Here is a 15,856-nt window from a genome sequence, read left to right on the forward strand (position 1 = left end):
AAAAATCTTCTGGAGATTCTCAGGATCATTGCCTTGCCCATCTTCTACGTATAACTGTATGGCTTGACATTGTCATGTTTCCTAGCTCTTCTACTTTCCCTCACTTGATTAGTTAGTCCTCCAGATCCTGCTTTCCTTTTACTTATTCTTTCTGATTTTTGACCAGAGGCTTCAAGTCCTTTCATCTTAGCTTTTCCATAGTATTACTTACAAAGTGATACTTTGTTTAGTCCCAGGTGACAGGTCTGAGAGAGCAAGTAATTGAGAAAGTTTCATTCAGTTAAGCAAAAGTTTCAGTTATTAATTTTTCAGAAATGACCCTAAAGGGAGCTTTGTGCCACTCCTGTACCTTGCACTTAAGATAATACTGATTTACACCTCTGGCTTCTTGGTTAGAAGAGGAAGTAGTTTAGGCAGGAATTGTATCTTACTCATCTTTATATCCCAGGCATCTAGTACAGTATCTGCATTTCCTGAGTGTTGAAGTTTTGTGTGGGTCAGAAAATTTTGTGTGTGTATTTTGGATATGTCGTTTGTTTATTTAGTTGGTTGTGTTTGGGTGCAGGGAATTGAATTCCGTGCCACATGCACACTAAGCATGTGCTCTGCCACAGAGCTCATCCCCGGCACTGGGTCACGAATCTTAAGACGGCTTTTCATAAGAATATACTGATCATGATGGTTTGTGTTCAATTTTGGATAAAATGAAAAGCCTGAAAGTGCTGTATGAAGTAGCACAGCAAAGTGGGATAAGGAAGAGAACGATTAATTACAGACCCACTCCTTCAGGGGCAGTGCGAGAGCCATAACTGCCTGATTTCACTGAAAGCTTTCCTTTGATGAAAACATAAAAGGCTGCTGTACAGATGAGGCAGTAGGGGCTGTTTCAAGGTAGAGCTCGCATAAGGTGCCACTCTCAGAACCAGTAAGCAGGAGCCCTCGTCATGTGGTTCCAAAGCCGAGTGTTAGGTTGCCCCACAGAATTCTCAGTGATAAGATTTATGAGACGTTCCTTTGTGTAGGACTTGTGAATTGGAGCATGCTTTCTATTTGATCTCTACCTAACAGGGTTTTGTTTTTGTTTCCCTCAAGCCTGTGCAAATTTCTCAACACTGATAACTCAATCCTATTGTTGATAATTAGGATAATCGTCCCATTAATAGTTCGGTTTCTCTTAGTAAATTTTTTTTGGCAAGACTTTTGTTTTTTTTTAAATGATGATGTCTGATGCCTGAAATTTAGTATGGTTCATGTAAGGTTATAATAAGAAAATAGTATTTATGTACAATATTCGTTTTTGCTGATAAAATTATAATTAACAGATTTTTTTTCCCCTCCCCTAGCTGATGAAGAATTTGATGAACTATGTTTTGAATTTGGCCTGGAACTTGATGAAATTGTATGTATTAGATATTTACTTATTTTTCAAATGCTCTGTGTATTAACTTTTCAGGGACTTACTCTATTTTGATTAGACAAGGATGAATCATTTTCAGACCATGATAATTTCTGTGCTCTGAGGAAAATTACTTTGCTTCTTTGGTCTCATATTTAGAAACTTTGGGCCTCCTTTTCATTTGTAAAATAAAAGGGTTGGATTATATAATATTTGTAGATTCCTATGGCTCTGAAATTTGAGTGGTCTTTGATTTCTATAAGATTTTGTCAGGTAGCAAAATCAGTCTTCCCATACTTTTTTTCTTTTGTATTTAGTAAGAGTCTACAGGGTCTACAGGGTCTCACTTCTGGATCAAACTCATGATCTGCCTGTGTTCAGCCTCCCAAGAGCTGGTTTTATAGGCACATGGGTATCGAACCCCAGCCGCTGCACTGTGCCTAAGCAGGCATGTTAGTCCTCTGAGCTATTTGGCCAGCCCTTACGCATACTTATTTTTTAATCAATCAAGATGTAGAAAAATGACAAATTTAAGCTACTGTGTGTGGTTTTTGTCTTTGTAAACAAATTAGGCTGTTGCATTTGGATACCTTCATTTCTCTGGTTTCCATATTATCTCCTCTTGTTTGTGTAAATCTGTCCTGAAATCCACCATCCCTGTAAGTTGATTCAGCTTGGTTCACTAAAGACAGTAATTTTAGGGCTGGCCAAATAGCTCAGCAGATTAAAGCACCTGCAAGCAGTTGCGGGGGGTGGGGGACGACTAGGGCCTGTTGTGCTGGCCACGGGCATGCTGAGATGGCAATAGAGACTGGGCTTGGTGGTGCGTGCCTGTAATCCCAGCTCTTGGGAGGCTATACAGGCAGATCACTACAAGTCCAGTCTAGTATTGAGACCCTGAACACCTTGTAGACCGACCCTTCTCTAATATAATAAATAAATAAATGAATAAATAAATAAAAATTAAAACATTAATTTTATTACAGCTTTCCTGGAACAGTATTTAAATTCTAATTCTTTCTCTTCTTCCTTTTCTCTCCCCATCCCTCTTCATTTCTCCCCCTTTTCCTTTCCCTAATTTTTATTTTCCTCCTTTCCTTCCTGCTCTTTTTTATTTTTTCTACTTCGAAAACTTTGCCCCTACCTTGGGGTGCCGAGGTAGACACAGTGTTGTCAGGAGCAGCACAGCCGTGTGCAGGCCCAGCACTGTCTTGATCTCTGGTTCCTCAGGGGTGACTTGGCCATGTGGTACTTAGTTACACAAGTGCACATTCAGATTGCAATTCTCAGTGTGGGCAGTGGCTTGCATTTCTTAGGTTGTAGCAATGGGAGGACCTTGTGTAAAACAAAAATCATTACATGTAGAGATAGAAATGTTTTACTTCAGCAGGTTATTGGTGGTGGAAATAGTAAGAATTCTGACTAAATGGCATTTCCAAACTAAGGGTAACTACAACAGTTGGACTACAACTTTTAAACATTTTGACTGAAATTTTCTTATATGTATTTACAGTTTCAAGCTGTAGTAAATTTTTGGAATAGAATATAAGTTACTGGCAGTGGTCATCATTAAAGAAACTGTTACTCTGTGCTGTAATGTGGTGATGAAGGTGCTCTGAGCTCTGCCATTGCTTTTAAAGATTGCTGTCTTGGTAGTGGTTTTCTCTCTGGGTTGCCTTCATTTTGCTGCCTTTATTACCATACTAGATTATTCCTGTGTTACCTGTTAGCCCTTCTGATTGTCACCACAGCTCTGATAATGTCCTTGTTTGCTTTTATAGTATTACTCACAGTCTCATGTTCTTGCTAGGCTTGGGCACCCATAGGATTAAGCTGTTAGAACCAGTATCCTAGAATTAGTTAATAATGGTTACATCGTATTTCTTAAAAAATGTATGTGTTTTTAAATTATTAAAACATACCATTATAGGAAAATTGACTGGTGATAATAATTTAAAGTGCAGAGAAATAGAAAAAAACAGTAAAATACAAGGAAAGGAAACACTGACCTATAGATCTAAATCCTGGCCTCAGCAAAAACCAGCTGAACAGCTTCAGAAAGCCACTGACATAGGCGGCAACCTGGCACAGCGGTTGCCGCGCAGAAAGCGACTGACAGCCTCAGAACTGTGTTCTTGATGGTGTCTTCACTTTCTTTTAGATGGAGATGGGCAGGGCCCAATCATAATAATTTAGGCTTCATAATTTCTGTTGTCTTTGTTATAACTTAGTAGTTGCAGTGTGTGGCAGTAGGTAACACATAAATGAGTGGATCTGTCTATTTCAGTCGTTTTACTTGCCAAAAAAGCTATTGGCCATGCTGTGACCAGTGAGCAGGTGTTTACTGACCTTTTCCTTAGGCAGATTTGTGCTCTTCTGAAATGGCTAAGGACGCTAGATGTATGAAGCGAGTAAGAGTTTTTTTCTGTCTGCTCTAATATTTAATATTTCTATGATTTCTTGCTCAAAAGTATTTGATGTAGTTTTATGAAAAGTTGTTACTAATTTTTTCATTTTGGTTTGTTGTAGACTTCTGAGAAGGAGATAATAAGTAAGGAACAAGGTAACATAAAGGCAGAGGGGGCTTCAAATGTTGTTCTTTACAAAATTGATGTTCCTGCCAATAGATATGACCTCCTGTGTCTAGAAGGATTGGTTCGAGGACTTCAAGTCTTCAAAGAAAGGTAATGAGATACGTTTATTAAATACTTGGCTAAATTGTCAGCTTCCTTAGCAAGCATATTTAAATTTCTGTGAGTGTGCAGTTCAAACCAACCATAATGGGATGATTGGAGGATGACTCTAATGTGTATTATAGCCTTTTGAAACTTGCCAGAGTATTGACTCTTTCATTTTAGTAATCAGTTTTAAAATTAGGGGTTGATGGATTTTTATTGCTGAAGAATTTGTTAGCCTTGTGTGATTTCCCCCAGTAATCTTATTGGAATGCATAGTCCACTGGATTTGTTAAAGGTTGGAGGAAAGGTAGAGCAGGCAGTCTTTTTTTTAATTTTTAATTTTTTAAAGAGATTACAAAATAGTATTAAAACATAAAAATTACAAATGGCATAAAATTTCACTAAACAAAATAATACAATGTCATAGTATTTATTGTATTGTGTAGTGTTGTCTTCAAATTAGTTGTTCATATTACCAGATGTATACATGCAAAATTGGAAGAAAAAAAAGAAATATATAAGAAATTAAGAGAAAAAGGTCAATATTGTCTTTCAAGTAAATGTTTGTTTTTAAAAAAGGTAATAAATGAAAAAAAGAGACAAGAAAAAAATGGTCACAGGACTATCCTGCTATCATGCTGTATATGGTTAGATTTCTAAATTTCTGTGTAAAAATATGTAATTGTTTATTCATATTTTTTAAATTTTTTATTTTTTAAATTTTTTTCTTCATATTCTATAGGGACTTAAAGTTTAACATATCAGTACTTGATGAAAAATACCTGTTCCATGTTATGCCTAAGATGTTTGATATTCAGACAGATAGTTAGGTTAAACCCAACTCTTCTGGAGGGTTAACAACCTAAGTTTGCAGACCAAAAGTTAGAGAAAAAGAAGAGCTGCAAGGACAGTCAACATTTTGGCCGTAGCCTTTCAAGGTCAGTGAAGACTCAGGACATAGAAGAGCCTATACTGTAACATCATGTAACTCAGTTAGGTCCCAAATTTTCTGATCATGGAGATTGTGAGGCCACAGAGGAAAGTGATCGATGATGTAGAGTGTGCCTAAGGAGAGTCACATGGAGAGAAAACATTCAGGCTTTCACAGAGAGCAAATTGGTCGAACAGTGGCCGTGACTCATCCACACGGCTGACACTGACAAAGGATCCACAAAGTGTGGTACAGGGTTTCAGAATAAATCCTGAGGTGACTTCACTGACCTTATCAGATACAAGTTACATTTCTTGTTACATAGATCTTGCTTTATCTTGGTCTTAACCATTCAGCAGAAAGGTGAAAAAACGAGGTATAAGGGGTGAAACCATGTTGGTATGCTGGGCTGTAAAGGGTTCAGGTCAACAGCTTCTGACATTGCCAGTCCTATTACAGACTACTGGAAATTTGGAATTTTCCAGATTGGACACTATATTGGAATATTTTGCTGAATTCACGCACCTACAATATTTAAATGACAACAGAATACCTTTTTCTGACAAAACTAAACAAAAAAGGATATACAAATGAATGATCATTTTGTATCTGTATATACAAAATAGGATAGATATACAGCTACTTTCTCTTAATTCAGTGGGAAGAAAGATTTGTGCTACTAGTGTTTGGACAGGATATCATGTCAGCATCTTGTACTATGAATAACTACTGAGAAGATAACAATAGGCAATGTATTAATTATTGAAACTGTCTTACTAATTGGTTTTGAAACTGACTCATTACTGTTTGTTTCTCAATAAAATTATTTTTTAAAAAAGAGAGAAAAAGGTCAAAGAATTTAATAAAAGAAGATAAAACAAGTTAGGCAGCAATTGCTCCTTTCTACAGACCAGCAGAAATCCACAGTACAGTTGTCCAAACCCTCCTGCTTACTTACATAGATACATCTTTTTCCCCTACGAGGAAGTAGTATTATATGGAGTGTCCTGTCTGGAAAACTTTAGTATTCTATAATGGTTGTACAGTCTTGGACGTGTTAGTGGTCTTCTGTAGTTTTAATCTCTTCATCAGTGAGGAAAAAGTTTTAAAGGTCTCTTTGAACTGTTTATTAATATAGAATCCAATGAACTTACAAAGTCAGAAAATTGAAAAAATAGCTATTAATAATAGTTACTTTGTTTTTTGATTATTTTTAAATTTTCTGGTCATTTGCAAAAGAATAAGAGCCTCTGTCCGTTGATCTGTCTCTTAGGTTCTGAACTTAAATGAAAGCTTCAGACGAATAATGCAATTGGCCATTTGGTTAAAGAGGTTACAATATTGGAATTGACCTAGTTGGTTCTGTTCATGCATTGGATAATATTTTAGGGCCAGTGATACTTTAAAATTAGAGTGTATTTCCGAAACCTGCCTGATCAGAATCTGTTTGTTTATTTATTTATTTATTTTTGTATTTTAGGGAAGGGTCTACAGGGTGTTCAGGGTCTCACTACTAGATCAGACTCGTAGTGATCTGCCTGTTTACAGCCTCCCAAGAGCTGGGCTTATAAGTGTGTGCAACCATGCCCAGTCTCCATCTCTGTCTCGGTGTGCCCGAGGGGTGGGGCCGGGGCCAGGCCAGCATGGGAGGCCCAGGGATCGAAGCCCCGGCCCCTGCCTCTGCTTGCAGGTGCTTTAATCCACTGAGCTATTTGGCCGGCCCTGTTTTTTAAATAGGCCCTTTATGTGATATTTGTTTGAAACATGGTCTGTCTATGTAGTTCAGCAGGCCTTCAACTTACTGTGTGACCTAGGCTGGCCTCAAACCCAAGGTGATCCTCCTTTGCCTCCCAAGTGCAGGGATTACAGGCACCACCATGCCTGGCTGCCAAATTGAGAAAATAACTTAAAACATTTACAGCTTAAAAATATAGTCTGTGATCCTGCAGCACCTGCATCCTGGGAGAGCTTATTAGAAATGCAGGCTCTTGCTGGCTGTGGCCAGTGCCTGCAGACCCAGTGCAGAGAGACACTAAAGCACAGGAGCACAAGTTTAAAAGACTGGCCTGGACAATTTAGTGAGACCTGTCTCAAAATGCAAAAGGGTTGGTGATATAGATTAGGGGCAGAGCGCCCTGGAATTTGGTCCTTGGTACTGGGGAAAAAGAAGGGAAAAGAGATGTGCAGCCTCAGGCTTCATTTCAGACTCATGGGATCAAGTCTGAAGCTTGCAGACTCCTTGGCAGATTGTGCATGCGCTGGTGCTCAAGAAGCACTGCCTGGAGGGAGTAGTTCTAACCCCTGGTCATAAGAATTGCATGGACCAATTTTCAGCATGCACCAGTTACTGCCTTGGTTCTGACTTATGCTTCAGTGGGTCCAGGTCCAGGAAACCGACATTTTTTAGGGATTTTTGTGTGTGTGCAGAGTCTCACTACACGGCTCAGACTCCTAGTGATCCTCCCGTTTTCTGCCTCCCTAATACTGGAATTACAGGTGTGCACCAACTCGCCCGGACTCAAAATCGATATTTGTAGTGAGTACGGTTTTTCTTAGACGCTCAGTATCTTCTGGTTGTAGTAAAACTTAAAGATTATCTTATTCACCCACTTGAACAATGCTCTGTTCATGATTTGGTAGCCTTTGCTGGGCCTTGATTGATAGGAAGCTTTACCATGAGGCATTTTGTATCATGTTTTTGCACAGCATTAAACGTCAGAAAGTTTGTTATTGTTTTAACATAATTGATCACAAGTTGACATTCTGTAATGCAACACATTCCACACATCTTTTGATGTTTATGTATTATTTACAAGCATAGAATATCATTAATTGATCAAATGTTTTCATTAGTTATAAGTAACTTGATTCCAATTACTTTAGGATAAAAGCTCCAGTATACACACGGGTAACGCCCAGAGGAGAAATTCATAAGTTGATTGTCACAGAAGAGGTAATAAAGATACATTTTTCCTTTTTCCCTTTCAAAGTGTTCTTGCATGTATGCACCTGTAAAGAAGGAGAAAACAAAGAAATAAAGATTTCTTTGCCGTTGTACTTTTCTGTGATCATTCACTAAACTAGATGTGTTTTTAGTCTGTAAAAAATTGTGAATTTACTACCAAAATGAAAACAAAATACCTGTTCTCCATAAGTAATTTGGGAAAGTATCCAGATGCTTATTAAATATACACTTCAGGGATGGGGATGTTACGTCAGTGGTAGAGGGTTTATTTAACAAGCATAAGGCCCTGGCTTCAATGACCAGCACTGCAAGGTGAAATAAGGGAAACACGTTGGAGATAAAATTGTTTAAATTGTAATATATCTGTGAAAGTTTTCAAGATAATGGGGGCATTATTTTAGTAAAAATATGTCTATGAGCAAATTATTTAAAGATTAATCTTTAATGTTTTCTCGATTAATAAATTTTCACAAAGCTTACTATCTTGTTGATTAAATCATTATATATTTTTATGTATATTTGTTTGAATCAAAATTTGTGACACTTCCAGTAATATAGCTACCTTTCTATTATAAGATACCATTACAAAGAAAAAGGCTTAATATTTACTGTCTCTAATGGTATTATAATTTTCAGACAGCTAAAGTACGGCCTTTTGCAGTAGCAGCAGTTCTCCGGAATATAAAGTTTACTAAGGATCGATATGACAGCTTCATTGAGCTTCAGGAGAAATTACACCAGAACATCTGCAGGTTTGTGGCTTTGTCCTGCTTACTCCCTGCCTGCCCTCTCCTTGTACCCCCTTTCCCCTTCTCCTTCTTATTCCTTATACCTTCCCTCAATCTGTCTTCTTTTTGTCCTCTTCTGCAGAACTTTTCAAAGCATTTCTAAACTAATCATACATTGTGTGAGGGTTTAACTTTGCTTTACCAGACATATTTGTTACTGTTGTTTCTTCCTGGTACTGGGGATTGAGTCTCAGGCCTTGATGCTGAGCTACAGCCTCAGCCCTTTCTTGTTTTTTATTCTGAACAGGGTCTGAATATGTTGTCTAGGCTGAGCTTGAACCTTCTGTCCTAATGCCTCAGCTTCCCAGAATGCCAGGGTCAGAAGTGACACAGGATAACAGGTGTGTGTTACCACACACACACACACACACACACACACAAACTTGTTTGTTACTGTTTATAAACAGTGGGTTTATGATGGAGAGGCTATATATTTTGAATGCTGCATCAAGAGGAATTAGCTAGTCCTAGAGATTTTTTTTAACTTTGTTCATATTATTAGTTTTATCACAGTATACTGATTTACTAGGTCATAGGACTATAGGTGATTATCTTTCATAAGTTTTCTGAATAATGATTATATCATTTCTATTAAAAAGTATATGATTTTTAAATTATTAAGAAAACATGAAATTATAGGAAAATTAGGCTGGTGATAGTTTAAAGTGCAGAGAAATAGACACAAGCAGTAAAGTGCAAGGAAAAGAAACACTGACCTCTAGGTGTGAATCCTGGCCTCGGCAAAAACCAGCTGAAGAACATCAGAGAGCTACTTACAATCTCAGAACTACTGTTTCCTCATTTAAAAAGTAAGAATAGATACTACTTCTCAGAGTATCAAATGAAATGCAGGGATTGAAATTGAAGATTGAAGAATTTCTTAACCATAAAAGCTTGATGCAATGTTAGTAGTTGTTACTAAGGAACAGGGCTGGACAAAAACTCCTGTCCTGTGTTCCTGACCTGACCAGCACAGTGAACTCTCAGGCATGTCACCCTTAGTCCAGGGCCCTCATTGTGAGGTTGTCACAGCCCTTTGTGGTTGAGGAACATAGCACTGTGTACATTTTGGCTTTTAGGAAAGATTTCACTTAGGAAATTGGAGGCGATTCACAGGTTTGCTCCTTATGCATCAGCAAACCATTAATAAGCCTCTACTGTTATATACCATCTAATTGTAGAACAAAACAAGCATGGTTTGTACCATCTTGGAATTTATAGCCTGGCTCCCTCTGACACTGCAGTCTTTAAGGTCTCCCTGGGCATCATGCCACAGTATAGAACCTGGAGTCCGAGTGAGGCTGTAACGCTTACCCTGACTGTACGTGCCCTCAGGCCTATCGTGACCTCATGGAGCTCAGTATTCCCAGTGGTAAAATGGAGACAGTAATGTCAGTCTCATAGATCACACAGGTGATAAAGCAAGCATAACGCTTGGTACACGACTATTAGTTTCCCTTATATGCTTTCTTTTTCTAGGGTAGCCAGTAGAGGTTTAAAACAAAATAAGACCAGAGGCATACAGCAGAATCCTATATAAACCTCTTCCTATAAACTGCTGGTATGATTGGGTGTTATACTGGTGATCTCAGCCATGTATAATAACCAAGAAAACCCACAGCGTCTTATTAAATATTCGAGCTGGATGTGTTCTGACACCGATGCATGCAGTCAGTGAGTGTCTTGTCTTCCTTATTGCGAAGCTCAGCTTTCAGCTGTGTCGATCTCATTGTAGAACCTCAGGGAAGGTAGCCTCTGTGAAGCCTCAGCTGCTTATTTGTAAGACCAATTAAAATGTCCACTTTCGCATACTTAGCAGGATCCAAGCAAAGAAACCTGTTTTTATAAAAAAAAAAAAAAAAAAAAAACCTTTCTCATCTACAAAGAGTTTTATGCATTACGGTTAGAGAGCTCATTGATAAACTAGTCTTATTGGAAAGAAAAATCGAAAGTGAACAAAAGGCTACAACTGATGGATTCCCATGTATTTGTAGAGGGATAAAAAAGAGAATGTTCACTGACCTCCACTCTGTTATCTTTTCTGTAATGCCTTTAAAAAGTGGCATATATCTGGGAAAGGAAGGTAATAATAACTGCTGCAAATAAAGCAAAAGTCAAGCAACTTCACTGCCATATATAACTCCGCATGGGTGCCAAGGTACTTTCCATTTCAACATTCAGTAGCAGCCACTGGAACCATGCGGCAAGGCCTTCCAAAGCTCCAGTGTGTGGCCAAGGGGTAGGTCTCGTGCTGCTGAAGTGCCCAGTGATCTCATAAGCCCAGTGGACATATTCTGGCTCTAGCTATTGCGCTCCTTTGTCAGTCTCTGGAAGTGAGGGAGAAGTCTCCTCAAATTATTATTATTATTTTTTATATAATTTTTGTCTTTATTTTTAGTCCTCAAATTATTAATGAGTATCCTCCTACATGTAAACCACAGTAATTTGAAATATAAAGTAGCATTTTAAAAATGGAAAGAATTTTTGGCTTGATCTGATTTTTCAAATGAATGTAATTATAAATTGATACCTAAAACTTTTTTATGTATTTAGTACAGGGTCTTATTACACAGATTGGACTTGTAGTGATCCTCCTATTTTCAGACTCTTAAGCAGTAGGATTACAGGTGCATGCCACCATGCCGAGTCTCAATCACCTTCTCAGCATGCCTGGGGCAGGGCTGGCATGGCACTCCGGGGATCGAACCTGGGCCGTTGTGCTCTGCCTAAGCAGGCGCTTTTGTCCGCTGAGCTATCTGGCTGGCCCTCCTCTTATCTGTTATAAATTCCTAAAGTTACATTAAATACTCTTTTGGGTGTGGGGGCTTGAGACGGTATTGCTGTGTAGCCCAGGCTGGCCTCTGTAATCACAGTGGTCCTGGCTCAGCCGCCCAAGTGCTGTAATCACAGGTATGTGCCACCACGCCCAGTTGAAATCACAGAATGGAATGGGTAGCTTTTGAACTGTTACACATTAAACTTTAAATATAATTCACAACTATTAAAATTAAATTTTGTCATTATCAAAGGAAATAGCTATGTCAGAAAATTTAGGAAAACAGGAAAGCCTCCCGTCAGAGTTTGGTGGCTTATTCTGATTTGGTCAAAAATATACTTACTAGAGGACGAGAGAGAGGATGGGCTACAAGGAGGGGAAGGGTGTGCTGGTGTGCTGCCTTTGAAGTCGCTCTGCAGTGGAGCTTGGCAAGGTGCAGTGTGGAGGATGTGCTTCAGCTTTTGACATGTCTCAAGTAGCGGTATCGCTTCTCAATAGTTTAATGGTGACAAGTGATATCAGGTAATAGCAGTGGACTGTTTTAGGGAAGCATTTAAAATAAGAATTGATAATTATGTAATCTTTAGGGCTTCTGCAATGGGATATTCAAATCTCTTCTCCTTTCTTTTCCCTCCTGCCCCCTCCTCTCCAACATTAAGGAAAAGGGCATTGGTCGCTATTGGTGCCCATGATTTGGATTCTGTGTCAGGCCCATTTACTTACACTGCAAAGCGTCCTTCTGACATCAAATTCAAACCTCTGAACAAGACCAAGGAGTATACCGCCTGTGAACTGATGAACATATACAAGGTAAATCCTCAGTTTTGTCATTCAGTAGCTTTCCTAAATCATCAAATGTTTTCAAGGTCAAGTTTTAGAATGAATATTTATTAAAAATTGCAGCTTCTGGGCTCTAACCAGATTCATCTGACTTAGAGCGAAGCCTTGATCTCAGTTTTGTTTATTTTGTTAAACTCCGGGTTGATTTTAATGTACAGCTAGAGTTGAGAATTGCTGAGCAGATTATGGCCACATGGGAATCTTCATATTTGTGTAATATAAGGAAAGATTTAGGGTGTGTCCATGCTCGTGTGTGTGTGTGTGTGTGTGTGTGTGTGCGCGCGCGCACGCACATGCATGTGGATGCTGTTATTTCCTATTAATAGCATAGAGCCCGTCTGACTTAGCCATCACTTCATGGATAGAAATACTGAGCATAATTTTGAAAAAGGAGCTGTTATCCTTTGCCTGCTTTGCACGAAGTTCTGTTCATCTAAGTAGTCTGAGATGGTTTGCCTCTCCTTTGACATAGGAATACCAGTACAAAACTGTCTTCACTCTTGAAAAATGACTCTTATGTTCTCCTGTGTCTGCAGTAGGTGAGAAAAGATGCTAAGAATTTAACTTATATTGGAAAATAAGTTTACACCACATGCTACACCAGCCCTGCCCCTGGGCATGCTGAGACACGGCCAAGTCCGGGCATGGTGGCGCATGCCTGTGATCCCAGTGCTGGGGAGGCTGAAAACAGGAGGATCACTATGAGTTTGAACTGCGTAGTGAGACCCTGCACAAAAGAAAAAAAGGAAAATAAGTTTAGAGTGTTCTGAAACTTGGGATGTTTTCATATTACAACCCCACTTCCCTCCCTTTTAATATCAGATTAGCACCTAAACTTGTTATAGCTTTAAAATGAGAAGCTAACTTTTCGACTTAATTGTTTCCAGTCTGACAACCACCTTAAACATTATTTGCACATCATTGAAAATAAACCCCTGTATCCAGTTATCTGTGATAGCAATGGTGTCGTCCTTTCAATGCCTCCAATCATCAATGGTGAGTTATTTCATGAGCATCCAGGCTTTTTGCCATTCCTTATTTGTCAGCATTAAGGACTTATGTGACTACTTCCTGCTATCAGACTTGGGGTTCTATAATATTCTTCAAAGAAATGTTGATGTTTTAGTGTTAGCAGTCATTTACTTACTTAAATTCAAAGTCAGACTCTGTCTTGTCTGTAGGTTTAGAGTTACACTAAAACTGCATTTTTTTCTGGAGACTTTTGTGAGGCAATTGGAGAATGTTTGCATCTTTAATGATACTTAAGGTATAGATATTTGTACTTTTGGAGGCGAGAAAGAGGTTCAGCTGATTAAATGTGGAAAGGAAAATCCTCCCCTCAAAATCTTGGGCTGTAAGCAGTTGCAGCGGCTCAGAACAGGGCCCTCAAGTTAACCAGGTCTGGGCACAGACCCTGACCTAGCAGCGTGATAGCTTCTGCTCGTGCTCACTTAATCTTTCTGAATCTTAGTTGCTGTGACTGCAATTATTTTAAGAGGGTGATGAAAATTAAGGCAAAGCTTTCAGTAAAGACTTGCTATTAGTTTATATTCTCCAACTTAAAATAGAAGTTTAAAGTAAAAGTTGTGGCCGAGCATAATGGTTCACACTTGAAATCCCAGCACTTTGAGAGGCTGTGGTAGAATTGCATATTCTAGCCCAGCCTGGTCAACTGATCAATGTACTGAGACCCTGACTCAGAAAGAGTAGAGGGGCTGGGATGCAGCTCAGCACAGAAACCCTAGGTTTGATCCCTACTACTGTAAAGTAAATATAAAATACAAAATAACAGTTGTGGAGCCCCTCTCAGGTGTTAATGATATGTTCCCTACTACTGTAAAGTAAATATAAAATACAAAATAACAGTTGTAGAGCCCCTCTCAGGTGTTAATGATATGTTCTAAATTTTAGGGGGGCAGGCAGGGAAATAGCTCGGCATCTAAGCGCCTGCTTGGTAAGCAAAAGGACCTGGGTTCAATCCCTGGTACTGCACGCTGTGCGGGCCCTGCACCCAGCCAGTCACCAAAACCAGGTGTGGTACACCCCTGTAATCCCAGCGCTGGGAAGGCTGAGACAGAGGATCACTGTGAGTCTGAACTGCACAATGAGACCCTGTTCCAATGCCCTAAATTTAAAACCTGGTTTGTGGGCCAGGGATGGAACTGTAGCTCAGAGGCACATTGCCTGCTTGGCAAGCGAGTTGTCCTGAGTTCGATTCCCAGAGCAAAACAAAAAAGCCCATAAAGTGTTAATTCTGCTTTGTTGAAATTTGTAGAATTTGTTTCTGAAACTGGTTGTTTTATTGCTGTTGTTCTCCATTCATTTCAGGGAATCATTCCAAAATTACAGTAAACACAAAAAATGTATTTATTGAATGCACAGGAACTGACTTTACTAAGGTAAATAACACCTTAATTCTATTTTTGTGCTGTCAGGATAGATTTTGCTTCTGGACCAAGACTGCATGGTTAAAATTTAAAATATGTTTATTTTGTAAGTGGGAACATTTTCAGTAATTTAAAAAGATGCAGATATTCTGTACTTTATGATGCTTTTGTTAATTCGACAAATGTTTAATGAGCACCTAATGTCTTTCCATCGCCAATTGTGAGTTACAAGTTTCTTTTTCTTTTTTAATTTATGTATTTGGTGCAGGGTCTCACTATGCACTGGGATTACAGGCACATGCTACCACGCCTGGACTCAGTCACCAGCTCAGCGTGCCTGGGGCCAGGGATTGAACCCAGTCCATGTGCTTACCTAAGCAGGCACTTAGTTGGTTGAGCTATCTTGCCGGCCCCAAGTTATAAGTTTCTTCATGACATAGTCTAGGGAGAGAGCCATATACATAATTGTAAAACAGAGACTAGAAGAAGTGTGCCAAGGAGATTTCTATGAAGTGTATATCTTAGTTGGTTTAACTTAAATGCTGAATAATTTGGTACCTATGTACATGTAGAAAATTTCGAGTGCATGCCTGTAATCCCAGCGCTAGAGCAGCTAAAACAGGAGGATCACTAAGAGTGAGAGCTGCATAGCGAGACCCTGTGCCAGATGCATAAATTAAAAAAGAAAATTTCTTGTTTATAAAGAACTGGCTCTAAAGTTTCACTTAGCAAGCTGATAAAGGGTTTATAACACACAAAGATACATACATAGACTAGACTTGTAGTTGCTTGCCTTTTTTTTTTTTTTTTTTTTTTTTGGTACTGGAGTTGAACTCAGGACTTCGCATTTGCCAGGCAGGTACTCTGCTGCTGAGCTGCATCTCAGCCTTCTCCTCACCCACTTTTAGTCCCTACATACGTTAGATTGGATTGCTGTGAAAGCTTTCTTTTATAGCATGTGACCTTTACTCACGTTGAGGGAGAGCATAGATCTTACAGGATTAGGAACCATTTGAGGCATTTAACTTATAACTGATAGTTATCAAATTTGCCTTCAGAAATATTGTCAAATTAATACAGAGTTCACTATTTAAA

General features: G+C 38.9%; 1 protein-coding gene across 1 annotated transcript in view; it reads left to right on the plus strand.

The window, feature by feature from the left end:
- The window catches only part of Farsb (phenylalanyl-tRNA synthetase beta subunit), a 62,799-nt gene that overhangs the window by 3,611 nt on the left and 43,332 nt on the right, over window positions 1-15,856 (plus strand). Inside the window, exons 2-8 of the mRNA XM_004638161.2 lie at window positions 1,344-1,399; window positions 3,926-4,080; window positions 7,889-7,958; window positions 8,607-8,722; window positions 12,194-12,344; window positions 13,262-13,370; window positions 14,703-14,773. Coding sequence (XP_004638218.1) covers window positions 1,344-1,399; window positions 3,926-4,080; window positions 7,889-7,958; window positions 8,607-8,722; window positions 12,194-12,344; window positions 13,262-13,370; window positions 14,703-14,773 — 728 coding nt within the window. The remainder of the gene's footprint in view (window positions 1-1,343; window positions 1,400-3,925; window positions 4,081-7,888; window positions 7,959-8,606; window positions 8,723-12,193; window positions 12,345-13,261; window positions 13,371-14,702; window positions 14,774-15,856) is intronic.

This window comes from Octodon degus, unplaced genomic scaffold, assembly GCF_000260255.1.
Source record: "Octodon degus isolate 3935 unplaced genomic scaffold, OctDeg1.0 scaffold00096, whole genome shotgun sequence".
In the NCBI taxonomy this organism is placed as follows: Eukaryota; Metazoa; Chordata; class Mammalia; order Rodentia; family Octodontidae; genus Octodon; species Octodon degus.